Consider the following 18,520-nt stretch of genomic DNA (forward strand, 5'->3'; position numbering starts at 1 on the left):
ATTACCTTTGATTTAGATTTTCTTTCTTTTTTTTTTTTTTTTTTTTTTTTTTGGTAAATTTTCCCCAAAGAGAAGCCAGGTAATAAAATTACTGTGTCTTTGGAAATAAATTGTGCTCTCCCTGGGAATAATATTTTTGTCATATCCTTTTATCTTGGGAGTTCTGTAATGTTGCTTCAGTGATATTTGGAGTCAGGACGTAAATTAATAAGATGTAGCCTTAGACGAAAATCCAGTTGGGAAAAGACATTGGTTCTGCCACATGTTAGATATGTAAAATTTGTTTTAGATATTCTAGATGAGGAAATTACCTATCTACCTTATAAGGTGGTGAAGATCAATTTAGATATATATCTGATTCTGTATAAACTTTAAGAATGTATATAAGCATTTCTGGGGTCCCAGTTAGATAGGTAAATGGGTAAATCATAGTACAATGTAGGGTTATACAAGAAGTTAGAACAAATGAGGGAATCAAGGAAAAATGACAAGGGCCATGGAGAGAAGATGATAATGTGGATGAGATCATGAAGGATGATATCCTTGGGTGGGTGGTGCTAGATGGGAATAAATTCTAGGCAGATTCTAGCATGTCCACTGACTTGTCATTGTGGAAGACCAGGAGAGATGAGATGCTCAAAGTGAAGAATTAATTGTGGTGAGTGGATCCAAGTGGTTCTGCCACAATGCCTTCTCTCATCGATTGTCTCACCTATGGCCCCATCTAGGGGAACACGAGGGATGAGCACCTGACTCAAAGACAGCTTATTTGTAGGCTAACCAGGAGCACTAAAGTAGCCTGGTTGTAAAGGTTTTACCTAATAGGACCCAATCTGGCTTGCTTCTTCAAAGACAGAGAAGGGAGCAGTGGAGAGGGCAGTGGTAAACTGTGGCCAGAGAAGCCTATGTAGGTCATTAGAAAAGAAATTGAGGATGACTGTTCCCTTGACATGCTCCAAATCCTGGGGACTCCCAAATTCCAGGCCATGTTTTACCTTATAGTAAGCTCTCCTTTCATAAGGCAACTGGTGTGAATTTCTTCCCGAGAGCCAAAATGGCTTACCCAACTGATCAAAGGGATATGGAAGAGATGTTAATCTGAAAATTTAATTCTGAGGTAGAGTCAATAGGAGTGACTGATTTATTAACTGTGAGAGAGGTATTCCCTAAAGAAGTGGACAAGGGTGCTTTCCTTCTTACCAATCATTATTTTTATTAATATATTTTACAAGACTGCGGTCGAAATAATATTAAATACAAATTTTTTATACAGAAAGTGTAATAAAGTTAAAATAGTTCCTTGTAATTCATAGCATTATTGCAATGCTTACAAAATTTTTGCATAGAGTGTGCAAGGATTGATGTTATTCAAAACAAAACTAAAAAGCTCTTCTTACATCACACCCCAAACCAGAGAAAAACCAAACCAAAAATAACCCAAAGGCTGAACTCAATTGCTTTATGGGAATGGGGTTTCTTTTACAAAATCTCCAAGCAAATGGGACTTCTATGACCTCACCATTTCTGTTAAGAACATCAGAATCTGGCTTCTTCAGAAGTGCATCTAGCCAGCATAATGATGGATAGCTTCTGCCTTTTCCTTCTAAAACACGAACTCCTTAAGAAGTATGTCTCAGCTTCTTCATAATCTCAAAAAAGGAGAAACCTGACTAGGGGAGGTGGTCGATCCATGAAAAACTTTATTCCCTCCCTCACGGAAAGCCTAGATTACAATTAATTTTGTGTTCACTAAATTTAGATGTAGCAACACTTCCTGTAACTTTTCTAGAATCTTGCATCTCTTCCAGAGAGCCAGATTTTTGGCTCTGCTGAGGTTAGTCCTATGAGACCTGTTAATGGTATCTATTCCTGGCTTGCCATTTGGATGTCTAAACCATTAAATAGGAAATCCTTGACTGACTGACTGTAGAGTCTTTTTCATTTTTGACTCATCCCTTTACTAAGGTTTTGCCGGGGGGGGGGGGGAGGGGGTGGTTGAGTCAGGCAAGCACTGGCACTGGGGCTGAGTCTTTTGGGTATGGTGAGGAGCTCTATCCACAGTCCTCCCAGAGGACCAGATATGTGTTGTGGAAAAAGCACATCAGAGCGGGATGGACCCCAGCCTCTTTGCTGCTGGAGCCCTCTAAGCTCTGGGTGAAGGCAGGTTGACAGCAGGGCTTTAACAAGGGCATTCTGGTTTCTAATCTTCAAAATGACTTTGTCTTTTAACTCTTACAGATCAAACCCTGATCCCTTCGCTTAGAAGATGAAAGCATTCCAAAGAAACCAAGCCGTAAGGAACTTCAGATGCATTCATTTTCTTCTTTCCTAGTAGAAACACCACCAACCTCATTGCTGAATCTAGGATGCCAGTGTAAAATATACAGATTCAAAGTTAAAGAGTGCCACTTTAAAAATAAGAATTGGCAAATGAGTCTCATTTCCAACTCAGATAAATTGGTAGTGATGGCCTGAGTGCTCTGGGGAGGCTAATTCTGCACCTGGGAAGGGTATGGCCCGTTAATGATGGCTGCCAAGGTGTGAGGCCGAAGCCACTACGGAACCAGAGTGGTCAGCTCAGCTCTGACATTGTATGCCTAATGCAGACAGTGAATCCTGGTAGTTCTTTCTTACAGGGAAACAGAGACAGTGATAGAAATGAGCTTCCATTTGATCCCTTCCTTGAGTTTTACCACAAGTAAAGGTAGCGAAGAATACTGACCAAATGGTTTCAAAGATCAAAAGTAAGATATGTGTCTTTTGAAGGGAAGTATAAAGGAAAGAGATGTATGTGTGCAGAAATGCTGCCTTGTTTAGCCACACCCACAGGTAATTGAGTATTACAGTTGTCTCCTAAATGTGAGGTTAACAACCCAGGTATTTTCCTATCTGTTTTAAGCTTGACTAAAGCATACACAGAACAAATTAATTTTTTGTTGTTGTTCTAGATTCTATTATTCAGGCAGGCTTTCTATATTTCCCCTTGGGTATCTATACTTTAGTATAGATGCTGTCACTGTGAGAGACTACAGAAAGCAGGGAAATAGCAGTTCTATAGCTTCATCTACCAAAGAAGATCTAGTTTAAAACCTAGTAGGGGACATGTCCCAACAACTTGAAAATTAGTTTGACATGTGGTGACTTTATGGCATAGTGGTCAGGAGTTAAACCTACATTCCAGCTCTGCCATTTTCTAGGTAGTGGCTTTGGGCAAGTTTCTTAGCCACTGTAAGCCTCAGTTTTCACATCTGAATATTCGAACTATATTAGAACCCAACTCAGGATTGTTTTGAGGATGAAATAGAAGAATGTATGTAAAATGTTTAGCACAGTGCCTAGCAATAGCTCCATGAATAATAAATATTCTTTAAACTGAAGAATAGAATGTAATTCTTCCCATGTCTTAGGGTAGGCTTCACATCCAGGACAATCTCTTATATTTTGCAAGATTTTGTGGGGTGGTTCTTTTTGGGGAGAAGTTTCATAGATTGGCTCAGATTGTCAAAAGAATCCATGGCCCCCCAAAATGTTAGAACCCTATGAATTAGATGAATATGGGAACTAAAGAAACACTGTCTTCCTTGTTGACAAGTGTCATCTTCCTGCCCTCAGACAATCCTTTGGCTACAATGTTCCCATGGAACCTAATAGACCAGTATGGAGTATCTCATTTTATGAAATTCTGAGCTATCTCTGATTTCACCAAAAAACCCCAAGTGTAGAAGTAGAATGTGAAGACATTGGAAGGTGAGGGACTATTAGACAACTCTAAGCATGTGGGGTATATTTTAGATTAAGCAGATGTTTTCTCTTCTCCCAACGAAGTCGGCCTCATATTTGTGTTAAGCTGACCTTAGCTAATGTTCAGTGATGAAGCCAAATTCACTCACCTACTAGTGAGACTGTCCACATACTTAATGAGGCATTTGGAACCCCACTCTGGCTTCCTATTGCAACAGGTGGATTTAGACACTAAACATGCATCTCGTTTACAGTGACTGTTTCTTTGTTCTATTCCACCTGCAAATCTCAAAATGGGTTATGATATTACTGCTTGCTGGGCTGAAGTTGAGGAGCAGCAGTGAGCACTGTTGTTGGAAGGTTTGAGACTGTTTATTGATGGATTTGATAGCATCATTAGTACTGTATTATGACATCACACTATTGCATCAAGGGCTCATGACATTCTTGCTCTTTCTTAAATAAGGATGCTAATTTCCTCCTATTCTGTCAATATCTACAAAAGGAAGGTAGGCGGAGAACCAAAGAAAACAGCATGTATGAGCATGAGTTGCCCCAAAAAGGTTATTTTCTTTTACATGTGTGCTCTAACAATACTCAAAAGGAGGACCTCCAACAAGTAATTATTTTCCCTTTGCCATTCAGACCTGCCTTGAGAAATTTCAAGGACTCCATTATGAAGAAAGCTTTTAAGAACCATAGAAATCACACTGCTTTTGAAAGTGCGAACGCGTGTGGTGTGCTGTGCTGGCTGAAGCAGCAGGCTTCAGACTGCTTTATCTCTTATCAGTGATTTGGCTTTGTGCATGAGAAATTCAGAGGCAACTGTATAATTTTAAATTCCGATTACTGCAAAGAAAGAGATGCATCTGACATCCCAATGCCGTGGCTTTGACTATTTTAATGGAAATATGTTGGAACTAGGGGAACCGTCCACCAAGGAGATAGTGATGAAAGACCACAAGAGAGACATTTTATCTTCGAGATAAAAGGCCTGTTTTCAAAGGTTGTTTCTTATAACTTTTTCCCAACCTGCTACTAGGGCACCATGCAAATGTATCATTCCAGGAGCTGTTTCCTTATCCTTTTTGTGCCTAATATTTCTTGGGACAGGGGGAAGAGGGAGAACTGGTCTTGTTTAATGAAATTTTTGACCTTTCATAGAGCCTTGAAAAATCAGTATCAGGTGCTGGAATGGATCTATTTACCTTTTTGGTCCAAACCTCATACTACCTTTGGCCTGAAATAAAGCAGGATACTCTGATCTAGCTGTTGCTTAGGGCAGTGTTGCCAATTTAATTTTATTTCAGCTGTTTCCAAATAAAAGGCTGAGGTGATTCCCTTAAGTGACTTTGATTAGGGTCTGGTAAATGGGGGATTTTTTTACATAAAAACAAAATCCTTCCTTCCCACCATGCTACTCATACTTCTAAAGAATCATCCATAGCTGATAACTTTTTTTTTTTTTTTTTTAAACAATATTGAGTATGAAGCCCTGGATGAGCAAAAGGGATGCTGACCAAAGGGATAAATGTCTGATAGGAACGTGCCTTACCACACGGAAGCAGAGATGTCAGAATATGTCTTTTCAAATTTTTTTTTTTTTTTTTGCATTCCTTCTACACCAGAGAACGAAGACCTAGATTCTTAGAAATAAAGCCAAACTGGCATTCATCTTGTTTCTCACAGCATCAGCTTGATAAAAAGAATTTTACTGTATTTTTTGTCCCCATGTATTTTAAGTTGCTTTTTCCAATCCTTCCAATTATTTATTGGTCCCACTAACCCTTCAAGCCTGGTGTGGCTGTAGGAACAAAACACAGTGGCAGTGTTGATAACTGAAGTGATACGGGCTAAAAAGATATGTTAAGTCAAAACTATTGTCCGGAGGACCATGGAATGGGCATTCCTCTGGACTATGGGAGGGTGAGGTAGAAAACTTTATATGAATATAGACAGCAGAAAGAGCCTACAGGAAAGAGATTCTAAGCTTTAACCACAGGGTCCCCTACTTCACTCCTCATTACACAATGATGCTGACCTGCAGAACCTGGTATGGTCTATCTATTAAGGGTCTTGGAGGATCATAACTTTCCTTTTTCACTGAGCTTCCACTAATCCCATCCTCCCTGTTCCCAGGAATCCTCTGAGCCTGTGTTTCTCTGGCAGGTGGATCACTGACTTCCACATGTCTTGGAAGGCAGGCTTTCCACATGTAACATAAGGAAGGGTTTCCTTCCTGAAAGACTTTGCCAAGTAACTATATTCCCAAGCTTACACAGAAATGTAAGTGTACTCACTGCTGTTTGGAAATGTGCTTTCTTTCCTGCTATATCCAATGCATACCACAAAATCCTCTAGATCGGGGTCAGGAAGCTTTGTCTGTAAGGACTAAATAGTAAGTAATCTATGATTTGTGGGATACATAGTCTCTGACACAACTACTCCATCCTGCTGCTGTAGTGTAAAATCAGAAAACATGTAAATGTATGTGGCTATGTGACAATAAAACTTTATTTACAGGAAAAGGTGGTGAGTCAGATTTGGTTTCCAGGTCATAGTTTGCTGACCTCTGCTCTAGGGTCAAACCTCCAGCAAACTTTGGTCTGTGGTTGCTGGATATGTGATGAAAATTATCCAAAGAGAAAATGACCTAAAGAATGTTCAAAGCCGGTTGAAGTTTATAACATCTATCCCTTGGGTAACATAACAATTATAAAGCCACATGTCAGGCTTTTACCTAGGTAGATGTCACTATAAGGGCTTTTGAAAACCTCTGTGATACTTGAATAGTTTCCCAAGACTTCTATGACTTCTTGAACAGATATCAAATAGAAGTAAATGTTGAACATATTTGGAAATCAGGTTTTAATTTGTAAAAATCTTCTGAACAATATTAACATACTAGAACTTCTAGTATATTGAAGATTCATTTGGACTCTGTTATGATACCAGCTGTTTAATATACCCAAAGGTACGATTGTCTAGAAAATATCATATATAAAGATTAGAAAGAATCTCATTTTTTAAAAAGTAGGCATTAGTAGATTTTAATGTAAAAGCTTCCCCCACAACCTGCCCAAAAATTCAGGTAAAATTTTTTCTCATGACCATGGACAAATATTCTAGTTTGAGGGTGTTGGGCTAAAAAGATGTACATTGAGAAACTTATGCATTTTACTACCAATTTCTGAAATCTGAACAAAATGCATAATTTAACCCATATGAAATTTCCTGCTTATTACTTTGTGTATTGTGGTCACTTAGCATAAATGAAAAATAGAATTTTATATCTGTTCCCAATAGGTACTTGATTTATATTGTTGATTGCTCTTATTTTTATTCTATTTGTGATCTCACTACCCTTAGGATTAAATTTTGCATGTGGGATCACACCAGTCTCTTTTATTGGCATAAAACTTTTGATGCTAAGCTCATTCTTTCACGTGGTGATTAGAACAAAATCTAAGGAAAAAGGTTCTGGGAACTTTTTGCTTTTTTGTCATCCAAAGATAATGAACTTGAGAAAGCAAAATGCAAAGACAGTCCACTCTACAAAATCACCTGTCTTAACCCATCTAGCCACAAACGACTTTGTAGCTATTATTGTTTATCTGAATGATATGGGATTAGGTGCTCCTAGTAGCCAAGGAGGGTGTTTCCTGGCTTGGAAAAACCCTGTATTGATACATACAGATTCTGGTAGCATGGCCCTATGGGGAATATTAATTATACTGATCTAGAGTAATCTGATGTCTTTTATGGTTTTCCTTTATAGACCTTAGTGCTACAAACCAACCTGTCACTGGGTCTCACCCCTAAGAGTGACCAGCCCAACTCTTCTGCATGAGACATTGAACAAGAGTGCTTGGAGTGAGTTTGGGGTCTGGACACCAGCAGCATCACTGGCCAGGCTAGGACCCACGCTGCTGTCCCCCACCATCTACTTCTAAGTGACTAAGCAACACACAGCTTGCTTTTACATCCCATGTGTGCAAATCTTAGCCTGATGCTTGAGTGTCATCTCAAAAAATACCATATCTTTTATTTCTCTCCTATCACAAAACTTCCCTTGCTTGTAAAGTAAGAAAAAGTAAAACCTTGTTGAGGGAAAAGAAAAATCCAAATGCCACCCAGGCCTACAGATACTATTTGATTTAGGCTTGCGGGGCCACTGCTTTCCAAATGGCATCCAGGACTGTCTGAGCCAGTGATGAGTTCATTCTGGGCTCTTTGAAGTCCACATCTGCCAGCCATTTGGCTTGTCTATTGGCTTTTAAGATGTCCAGTCATAACTAAATCATTCCCCTCCAATTACCCAAAATAAATGATAGGTAACAAGATAAATAAGATGTGCTTCTCCTTGCTGAGTGCATTGACTTAAGGCATAGGCACATTTCCCCCTCTTTGAACAGAGATGGTGTAATCCCCTGTCCCAGCACAAGAGCTGGCCAGGGTGACCCTGGAGCATGATGATGAAGGTGGGGTGATGAGAGGTAGCTGATGGCGGGAATGAGGGTGCTGCTTCCACATACAGGGAAGCAGGTACTGCTGGGCCCCAGGGGACACAGTGATTCTAATAAAGACACTCAGTTTTGTATTATCTTTCAGTGAGCAATTCTGGTGGCATATAGTGCTTCTTAGAGAAAACATAATAGTGTATTTAGGAATATGAATATCCCAGCACTGAAAAAATATATAAGAAGATCAAAGTCAGAGTTTGTGCATGCCTTTAAAAATAAAGGGCATGTTTTGACATTACCCACCAATCCCAAGAAACATAGTAAACATAATTAGGTTCCTTATGCTACTCTTAATTAGACTTCCAGGCTGCTTTTGGGGTAGGAGTTCTGCTCTTAGGGATTTTGATTGACCTGACCGTTGTGGGTTGAAATCTTTTGGTTAAAGTCAGAAGGGAGAACAGAACAGCTTTTAAGTCATTTTTCCTTTAAACAGAGACATATCACCCATTTGTTCATTGCCCGTCAGGCCATTGAGTAGCTTCCAGCTGACTGAGGAGCAGCTGTTATCTTATTTTGTGCTGATTTACAGCTCCTAATTTGACTGTGGGAGAATCTGTGAGTTTGGAGGGAGCAAGATAGCAGAAGTTGGGTGAGCAATTCAAAATTTTGCTGAAATTCATCCTCATTCATTCAACTGCAAAAACCCCAACAGGTTTGGTAGCCAAGGTAGGCCAGCCATTTTGAGTTCCTATGGCTGACTTCTACAGCATTGCCGGTCCCTAGCTTGAAGAGAGGGAAGTTAGCCAGCCTTACTAAAGCTAAAGCAGGAAATCAAATGCCTATTTTTGATATATAAAGGTCTCAGAGCTTGAGTGCAACTTTGAGATTCCCGCCATCACTCCCTCGTAATGACACTAAAGGAGAAGATCTGCTACTCAAACATCTAGATGAAGTTTCTGTCAGCGTCCAATACACTGTGTGATTCTGAATAGTCTGGGGAATGTTGGGACAGATGTGTGTTTAGATTTTTGTCACACAGGTGGTGGGGATGGGATGGAAAATGACAGTGGATATCACAGGGTCACCCATGGTTCCTTTTGTACTGAAACCTCATTTTATACAGAGGATATATATATTTATTTATATATATTTATATATATTTATATCCACCCACACACGCAAACACACTCAAGCACGCACGCACGCGTACACACACACAAAAGGTCTTTGATAGGCTTTCTGTGTTCTAGTAAAAATAGCTGGCAGCCAGTGTCTAAAGCCAAAAAAGGCCTTTATGCTGCCGACAATGTCCACTATGGATAGTCTTTCAGAGGCAGACACTTGTGTTTATCTGACAAGTGGACCCAGCTCCTGCCTGAGACAGGAATAATCTCCCATTGGCACAGACGCAGATCTCGAAGACCTTCTGCCTCGCTCCTGTAGGCGTGTAGGATCCGTGAGGCAGTCTAGGTAGTCTAATTTTCGCAGCATCTAACTTAATCTAAAGAGAGAGAATAGGAAGGAAAGCATCGGTCAGAGACCATCATCTCTTCTCCTGACATTCAGAAACAACAGATGAATGTTCAATTCAATCGAAATCTAATGAGCACCTACTGTGTTGATTATTTTTGGTACTGGAGATTTGGATACCAACAAGACGGAAAGTTTCTATGTTCACAGAAGCTTAGATTCCAGCAAGATAATGCTGCATTGGTCTATGTTAGCATTTTGCAAAAAAAGTCATACAGAATGTGAATAGAGTCCTAGAGTCAAATAAATGTGAAAATGTGACATTTAACAATTTTCTTTACTATGGGACTTCTCAGGTCCTACTATGACTGTGTGCAAGGTGAGTGCTCAAGAAGAGAATAGAGTATGTAACATTTTCCAACTTTTAAATGCTAGTGAGCCTTTCTGCTTTTTTTTTTTTTTCTTTTTCTAACAATTTATGGGGCTGATGGTCTATAGAATATACTTTGAGGAAAACATGTCTATAAAAATAAGCAGTGGTGGAAGGTGCCATTAGATTTATGATTATAACTGATTCCTCCCGAGTTCAAATTCTGATAGCTATAAACTGCATATGTGAAGTAGCCACTATTTTTAAATGTGTGTGGTTTGCAGTTTGTGGCTGCTTGAAGAGGCAGTTGTGATAATTGAATGCTCTATCTCTTCTAAAACAAAACAGCAAATGCCATACCAATCCAAAGGGGGACTTTTATATCCATGGAGTGGATGTGCAGAAGCAGGTAGAGACTGATAACCTCTCTCATTGAATAGTCAGGTGGAATAGCATTTTTCTTAAAAAAACAGATTTTTAACTCTATGACTAAATAGCAAAGTCCACTTACAAACACTTTGAAGGCATTTTTATTTTTAAATTTTTATTCTATTTTTTTTGAGACGGAGTCTCACTCTGTCGCCCAGGCTGGAATGCAGTGGCGTGATCTCAGCTCACTGCAAGCTCTGCCTCCCAGGTTCACGCCATTCTCCTGCCTCAGCCTCCTGAGTAGCTGGGACTACAGGCACCTGCCACCACGCCTGGCTAATTTTTTGTATTTTTTAAGTAGAGACGGGGTTTCACCGTGTTAGCCAGGATGGTCTGGATCTCTTGACCTCGTGATCCACCAGCCTTGATCTCCCAAAGTGATGGGATCACAGGCGTGAGCCATCGTGCCCGGCCTGAAGGCATTTAAAAAAGTTTACAGACAAATCATACTTTGGGGGTGGGTAGTAACTGGCTTGTCTTGCTTGGAAAAACACAAGGAGCATTTCTATTCACCCAACTGGGGCTGTTTTGGCATAAGAGAATGAATATCTGCAGTGTTTCATTCCCTTGCTGCCTAGTCTTACCCTATTAAGTTTTGGCTTGTTCTGGTTGGGACAGCTGTTCAATCTGCCTCCCCATTTTCAATGAAAACAAAACATGTGACACAAGGTAACAACAAGTAAATTAAGTTCATCTTGAGCCAGATGTGTATAATATATACAGCTTAATTATGTTGGCTAACAAAATCTTATTTTAAGGTGACAAGAGAAAATTTGAAAATAGCATTCATTTTCATGGTCATATAATTCTGTACTTGGAATACATGCCATTATCTCTGCATTTTACAAATCATCACCACTTTGATGGATTGTGGGTTTGACTTATGATCATGCTGCTCAATTGATTGTTGAGAAATAAAACCTGCTTGGCTCCTTTTCTTGATATGATAGGATCCAACTCCGAGGTCAACCAGTTATGGGAAGGGTTGGCCTATTGGAGCTGTAGCTCTTTGAACTCCTGCCTTTCTCACCCCTCACCTCTCCATCTTTGGATTCCAGTCTCAGCTCTGTCCTGCAGGTGGCTTCCATATTGCCAGCTTCTGCATTGATTTCTACTCCTTTTGGGGCCTCCATCACTAGAGACCGGGTTGGGGACTCCAACCTGAAAAACACCAAAGATCAACAATAAAGATCCCTTTTTCTTTTTAATACAAAAGTAAGTTCATACTCAAGGACATTAACAGAGCATTCCAGTATTTGATGAGAGAATTTGTTAAAGTTTTGCTTTACAAACCTGGTCAAGTTTATGACAGGGAACATAATAAGTGTAGGTTTTATCTTCATTGCATTTTACAAAAGCTGTAAGGAAGGTGTTCTAGGATCCTGGCTTCATTTTATCTTATATCCATTTGTTGTTTTACTGGTATAATTAATCAAATTCTTATATAAGTTTACCAAAAAAAAGTAAGGCAATCCTGGGTCTAAACCGAGCTTCCCGGAATTGGTAGGTATCCTTTCTACTTTGTTCTGCTTCTGTATCTTCCATGGAGGCAGAATCATATAAAGAAAATGGGTCTAGGAGTCTGACATGCTTGGAGTGCAAGCCGTGGGGTGGCTTTTTTTCTTTACCTCCTCTTTCTTTTCCAAAATCTCTTAAAGCCTCAGTTTCCTCATTTATAAAGTGCTTCCAATAGTGCCTGACACAATAGAAATTCAAATATGTATTATGTATTACTATTACTGCTGTTGCTATTGTTACAATACCAACCAATCATAAGAAAGCCTCAGGCCTTAACCTTCAATGCAGCTGTCATTTCTGCATTGCAGAAAGGGTCAGTGGCTGGCAGGGGCTGGGGAGGGGAGGTAGTCTGACTGCAAAGGGACAGCATAAGAAAAACATGTTTTGTGTCATGGAACTTGATTGCAGTGATGGTTACAGGTCTCTATGTATTTGTGAAAACTTCCAGATGAGCGAATTTTATGGTATGCAAGATAAAAAATAAATCGAGAGGAGAATCAGCCACATTCTATGCTAATTATGATGGCAAAACAGGATAATACTCCTCAGGAGGCTTTTTGCCTAATTCATATAATGAGAAAAACATTAACTCAAACCCAACCATCCCCTAAATATTCTAGATTTTATTTTTATTTTTCTTAGAAACAGGGTCTCAGCCTGTTGCTCAGGCTGGAGTGCAGTGGCACAATTATAGCTCGCTGCCGTTTCAAATTCCTGTGCTTAAGTTATCCTCTGGCCTCAGCCTCCTGAGTAGCAGGGCGTGTGACAGCATGTGCAGCTAATTTTTAAATTTTTTGTAGAGATAGGGTCTTGCTATGTTTTCCCAGTCTGGTCTTAAATTCCTGGGCTCAAGTGATCTTCCCTCTTTGGCCTCTCAAAGTGCTGGGATTACAAGCATGAACCATCATACCCAATTGATTTTAATACTATTACTAGATAGGAATGTATGAAGATCCTCCTCTCTGTTAAAAGGAAGTATCCTAACTTAGGAACAGAGACCTCAGCAATGGTTCTCAAAACACTCTGATCCAGACCAGTTTCCTGAGTTTAATTTCAGTACTTCTAACTTCCAGACACCTTAAACATGTTAAAAAGGAACGTCATTCTCCTTGCCTACTGCTGACTTTGTTCTGTTTTTGCCACTGCCTCTGAATAGGGTGAAGTCTCTTGGGCCTCAGTAAGTGGCAAACAGAGTAAGCTGACCAGTAAGATCTACTACGGGGCAACCGCCAGCCACACTGCACAAATGCCAAGAGAGAGCTCATCCACATTTTTCAGGTCTAGGTTCTTGAGGATTGCTTCCAGGCAGCAGCCTTCTCCCTTGAATTGTCCCCCCTACAATGAGTCAACTGAAGTCATCAAGAGAAGCAGTAGTCCTGGAGTACTTATGAAAGGATTGGCCTAAGTTTCTCTGTAGATAACTTTTTCTTCTGTGGTCTTACCCCTTTGGGTGTGGCAAAAATCCTCCACTCCCCACCTCCCCTCCTCTTAAGGCCTTCACCAGGTTGTGCTGAACCAGGTGCAGTTCTGCCCGTTATTGTGGTTCATCTCATTTGCATTTGGTTTGATAATGTCAGTGCAACAGAGAAGGGGACTCATTAGCAGGACAACAGAAAGTGATGTCTGTGCAGTATGGGCTGGTCTAGAGCCCTAATCCAACTAACTAGAGCTGCCCCTGTGCTCTTGACTCCCTCTCACCTTTGAGATATGAAGATGGTTTTTGGCCAGAGTTTTCTAACTCCTATTTGCACTAATGTCAATACCTTTCTCCTTGTAGGATGAGTTTGCGCTCTTACTATACTGCCTGCTCGCTCCTTATCAGTGGCACTGTCATCATCCCCCTTGCCCAGGTGACAGTCCTCCTATCATCTTTTCTCTTTCTTCCTTCTTCCCTCAGTTAATGCGGCTTTTAACTTGGAACTTCTCTGTTCTCAGAATCAAGCCATGGAGTGGCCACTAAATGACCATGGGCAAATCTTTCTCCCTTTCCCTCCTCTTTTCTTCCTAAAATTTCTTAGAATCATTCTCAAATGTGAGCATCAAAATCAATGGGAGGGGTTATGAAAGGGTCACCTGTAACCTGGACTATTGTAACTGTCTCTCAAGTTTTGTCTCTAGTTTTTCCTTTTTCCCAATGAATTTCACACAAAAATATATCTTCCTGAAGTAAGTTTTGAAAATGTTACTTATCAAAACTTGTAGAATATGTTCTAGAGTTTCCTTAGAAGAGATCTGAACTCCATTTAGAATTTGTTCTGATCTGTTTTTCTGGTCTTATTTCTTGCCTTCAATGTCAGCTATGTGTTATTGAGGGGTTAGCTACTAGGTGGTGACACTGCTGAGGGCTTTACATGTATTACCTCATTTAATCCTCACCAAAACCTATCAATCTGGTGTTTCTATAGTCCCGATTATACAAACAAGGAATCTAAGGTACAGTGACTTGCTCATGGTTATACTCCTAGTAAAATGCCAGAGCCAATATTTGAATTCAATTTAGTGGACTCCAGAGCTAATATTTGTTTATACCATATTAGTTCCAGAAAAACTATTTCTTTCCATCTATCGTATCTTTACCCCATTTTCTGTAATCCTTTCAAGAAATTAATGCTTAAATTTCTAAAACCGATGTATGTAAACAATAGTGAGGTAATAGTAGTATATATATGGCTGAGTGATGCATACTTCATGGTTATACAGTATTTCTTATAACTTGAACAGTCTACTTCAGCAATATCAAATTTAGGATATTCAGAATGTGTTCAGACTTGGTACATAGAGTTCAAAGTGAATGATTCAGTACAAACAGAATAGTTTGGTGAAAAAGAAAGCTTGAAATAGAAAAAAGTGTGGAGCTTACAGAGTTTTATCAGATGCAGGACTGGCATTTCAGATGGGCATTAGAATTTGCTTTTTTCTTGCCCACTGCCTAGGTCTCTGAGATTAGTAGGAGGGACCCAGGCCGGAGAGGTAGACTCAGAAATGACTCCTGCCTTTCCCCACATCTCAGCCGTGAAAGAACCAGGGTGGTGAGGAAGGGCACTACTCTGAAAGTGTCCTATTGTGAAAGGCAACAAAATAGAAATGATGATTTCCTGGAAACAGAGACAAAAAAGGTAACCGGCTTTCTGTTTTACAGCCCAGCTTAATGTTGTCTGATGTTCAGGCAGACTTAACAGAAGTTGTTCACATGCTAATCTTTCCACTGAGATAAAGCTCCTTGATATGGTTTGGCTGTGTCCCCACCCAAATCTCATCTTGAATTGTAGTTCCTAGAATCCCCACATGTCATGGGAGGGACTTGGTGGGAGGTAATTGAATCATGGGGGTGGTTACCCCCATGCTGTTCTCATGATAGTGAGTTCTCATGAGATCTGATGGTTTTACAAGGGGTTTTCGCCCTTTGCTTGGCACTTCTCCTTCCTGCCACCTTGTGAAGAAGGTTCCTTGCTTCCCCTTAAGCTTCCACCATGATTGTAAATTTCCTGAGGCCTCCCCAGCCATGGGGAACTGTGAGTTAATGAAACATCTTTCCTTTATAAATTACCCAGACTCAGGCAGTTCTTTATAGCAGTAAGAAAATGGACTAATACGCTCCTACAAAAGCCCTGTGGAAACTGCAGAGAGCATCACTCCTGAAGTGATGTCCATCACTCTCTGCCCATAGATTAATGATCACAACAAAATTGTTTAGATGGCACGTAGTAAGGAAAAATGGAAGAAGGTTTCCTTCTGATGGGGGTGGCAGTTAAGGGTCCTGCTGGCTCTTGCTAATGAACACGACTTCCATTAGGAGAAACTGCAACCCTCTCAGAGGAGAAAGAAGAGCCTCACTGAAGAGATGCAGAAAGAAGGAGTGGCCAGGAAGGGTGGGAGCCGCAGCTAGGCTGGGCCAGGCTGTGCCATATCTTCAAGAAGAATGGTTCTCAAATGTGAGCATCAGAGTCACCTGGTAGGCTTCTGAAGACAGTACTGGGTCCACCCCCAGGGTTACTGATTCAGTAAGTCTAGAGGGGTGCCCACACATCCACATTTGAAACAAGTTCCCAGGTGATGCTGATGCTGCTTGTTTGGGGGACCACACTTTGAGAAGCACTGCTCTAGTCCAAGGGTCATAAACTCAGGTGCCCCCACCAAGACTAAATAGGTGATGTCAGTGAGTAACCCATAAGAAAGCTGTAAATAAAATGACATTCCCAGAACAGTAACATGTGGTATGTGGCACTGGCCTAAATGTGAATGGGGTGATGGAGATGCTGTCTACAGGAACGGCTGCTGTTCTATCTAACCTGGCCAGTGGTTGCCAGGGCTTCTGATTTTAGTGTTTCCAAATTGAAAATGTTTTGAATTTTGATCTGAATTCTTACATTTTAGGAATAGAAACAAAATAATATAAAATTATAAATATGGTATAAAGAATGACAATGCTGGCCGGCGCAGTAGTTCATGCCTGGAATCCCAGCACTTTGAGAGGCCAAGACGGGTGAATCACCTGAGGTCAGAAGTTCAAGACCAGCCTGACCAACATGGTTAAAACCCCATCTCTACTAAATGCAAAAAAATTAGCCGGGTATGGTGGCAGGTGCCTGGAATCTCAGCTACTCGGGAAGCTGAGGCAGGAGAATTGCTTGAACCCGGGAGCGAGATGTTGCAGTGAGCTGAGGTTGCGCCACCGCACTCTAGCCTGGGAGACAGATCAAGACTCCATCTTGGGGGATGGGGGAGAAAGAATGACAATGTTTCTTATCATAGTTATAAAGAATGACAACGGATTTGTATAATTACCATCTTTTTAAAGAAAAAACAAATTTTGTAGCAACCTGAGCCCCTCTTCCTTATCCCTTCTATTTCCTTCCCTCCCTGGGAGTAACAACTATTAGGAATTTTGTGTTTGCTGTTTTCCTGCTTTTCTTAATGACTAAATTTGCATCCTTAAACAATACACTACTATTGCTTACTTCACACACAGGACAATTCCACTTTATAATTCTTTAATGACTTTCCTTTTCCCCCTTTAATATGATGTTTCTGAGGTTATTCTACATTTCAGCACATAGCTGTAATTTATTCAGTTTCCCTAGTGTTACTATATACCATGATTTATTTGTCCATTCTACTGTCGGACACTGGGTTGGTTCTGGGTTTTTGTTTTTACAAATGGTGCAACCATGAACATTCTCGTGTGTGGCTCCTGATGCCTGAATGCAAAAGTCTCTTTCAGACTCATGTGGGAGAGTGGACTTGTTACTCCTAAGGATCTGCGTATCTACAGCTTTATTAGATAATAACAAATAGCTCTCCAAAGTGGTTGCTCCAATTGACTTTCCCACTAGTAGTGTATAATGTTCCAGTTGTTCCACTTTCTTGCTGACATTTGATACTGCTAAGTATGAAATGAGTGTGAAATGGGATGCCATTGTCTTTTAAAACTGTATTTACCTTATTATTAATGGAGTTAAGCATCTTGTCATTTGTAAGCCATTTGGGATTTTCTTCAGTGAAATATTTTCATCCATTTTATTTCTATTTTTTGTCTATTTTGATTTTTGTGTGGTTTGTGGAATACTTTTATATAATCTGAAAAATATTTAGCAGTTCTATGTATTGACAATTTCTTTCCATTTGTGGTTTGTCTTTTATATTTAGCATTTGTGGATGAACAGAGGTTTTACATTTTAATGCAGACAAGTTTATGGTTTTTAGAATAGGGATTATGCTTTCTGTCTCTTACTTGAGCGTTCCTTCCCTACACTGAGGTCATGAAGCTCTTCTATGTTGTTTTCAAAGGTTTTATGTTTTCTTTTTTCATTATGTCTCTAATTCATCAGGTGTTTAATTTTGTTTCTAGTCTGAGGTTGGGGTCGAAAGAGATGGAGATTATCTTAACAGATGTTGAAAAAGCCAATATTTAGCTCCATCATAAATAATATTCCTATACGTTTATGGCTCTGTTTTGGGGGTTTCTAGTCTATTCTCCTTGTCTATCCCTGCAAAATATTGTTTAATTAAAAATTGTAGGCCAGGCACGGTGGCTCACACCTTTAATCCCAGAACTTTGAGAGGCTGAGGCGGGTGGATCACGAGGTCAGGAGATTGAGACCATCCTGGCTAACATGGTGAAACCCCGTCTCTACTAAAAAAAATACAAAAAATTAGCCAAGTGTGGTGGCGTGCGCCTGTAGTTCCAATTTCTTGGGAGGCTGAGGCAGGAGAATGGTGTGAACCCGGGAACCAGAGCTTGCAGTGAGCCGAGATTGTGCCCCAGCACTCCAGCCTGAGCGACAGAGCAAGACTCCGTCTCAAAAAAAAAAAAAAAATTGGAGCTTACTTATTTGACTTTTGAAATTCTTTATACTTCATAGGGCAAGTCCTCTTACCTTATTCTTATTCAAGAATGTCTTAGCGATTCTTGGGTCTTCCACATACCTTTTGGAATGAACTTAAGTTTCATAAGGAAATTCTGTTGGAATTTGGATGGGATTCAAATTCAATCTGTGAACACTGTAGCTATCTCTAATTACTTATGTTT

The 18,520-nt window shown here is 40.1% G+C and overlaps 1 protein-coding gene across 3 annotated transcripts in view; it reads right to left on the bottom strand.

Annotated features, from left to right (window-relative positions):
• Positions 1 to 1,205: 1,205 nt before the first annotated feature.
• The window catches only part of SGCD (sarcoglycan delta), a 1,043,506-nt gene continuing 1,026,191 nt past the window's right edge, over positions 1,206 to 18,520 (bottom strand). For all 3 annotated transcript variants that reach the window (XM_038005626.2, XM_073010561.1, XM_008015117.3), the window contains 2 exons: positions 11,511 to 11,634; positions 1,206 to 9,705 (listed from right to left, as the gene is read on the bottom strand). In XM_038005626.2, coding sequence (XP_037861554.1) covers positions 9,532 to 9,705; positions 11,511 to 11,634 — 298 coding nt within the window. In that variant the 3' untranslated portion in view covers positions 1,206 to 9,531. The remainder of the gene's footprint in view (positions 9,706 to 11,510; positions 11,635 to 18,520) is intronic.

This window comes from Chlorocebus sabaeus, chromosome 23 (assembly GCF_047675955.1).
Source record: "Chlorocebus sabaeus isolate Y175 chromosome 23, mChlSab1.0.hap1, whole genome shotgun sequence".
Taxonomy (NCBI): Eukaryota; Metazoa; Chordata; class Mammalia; order Primates; family Cercopithecidae; genus Chlorocebus; species Chlorocebus sabaeus.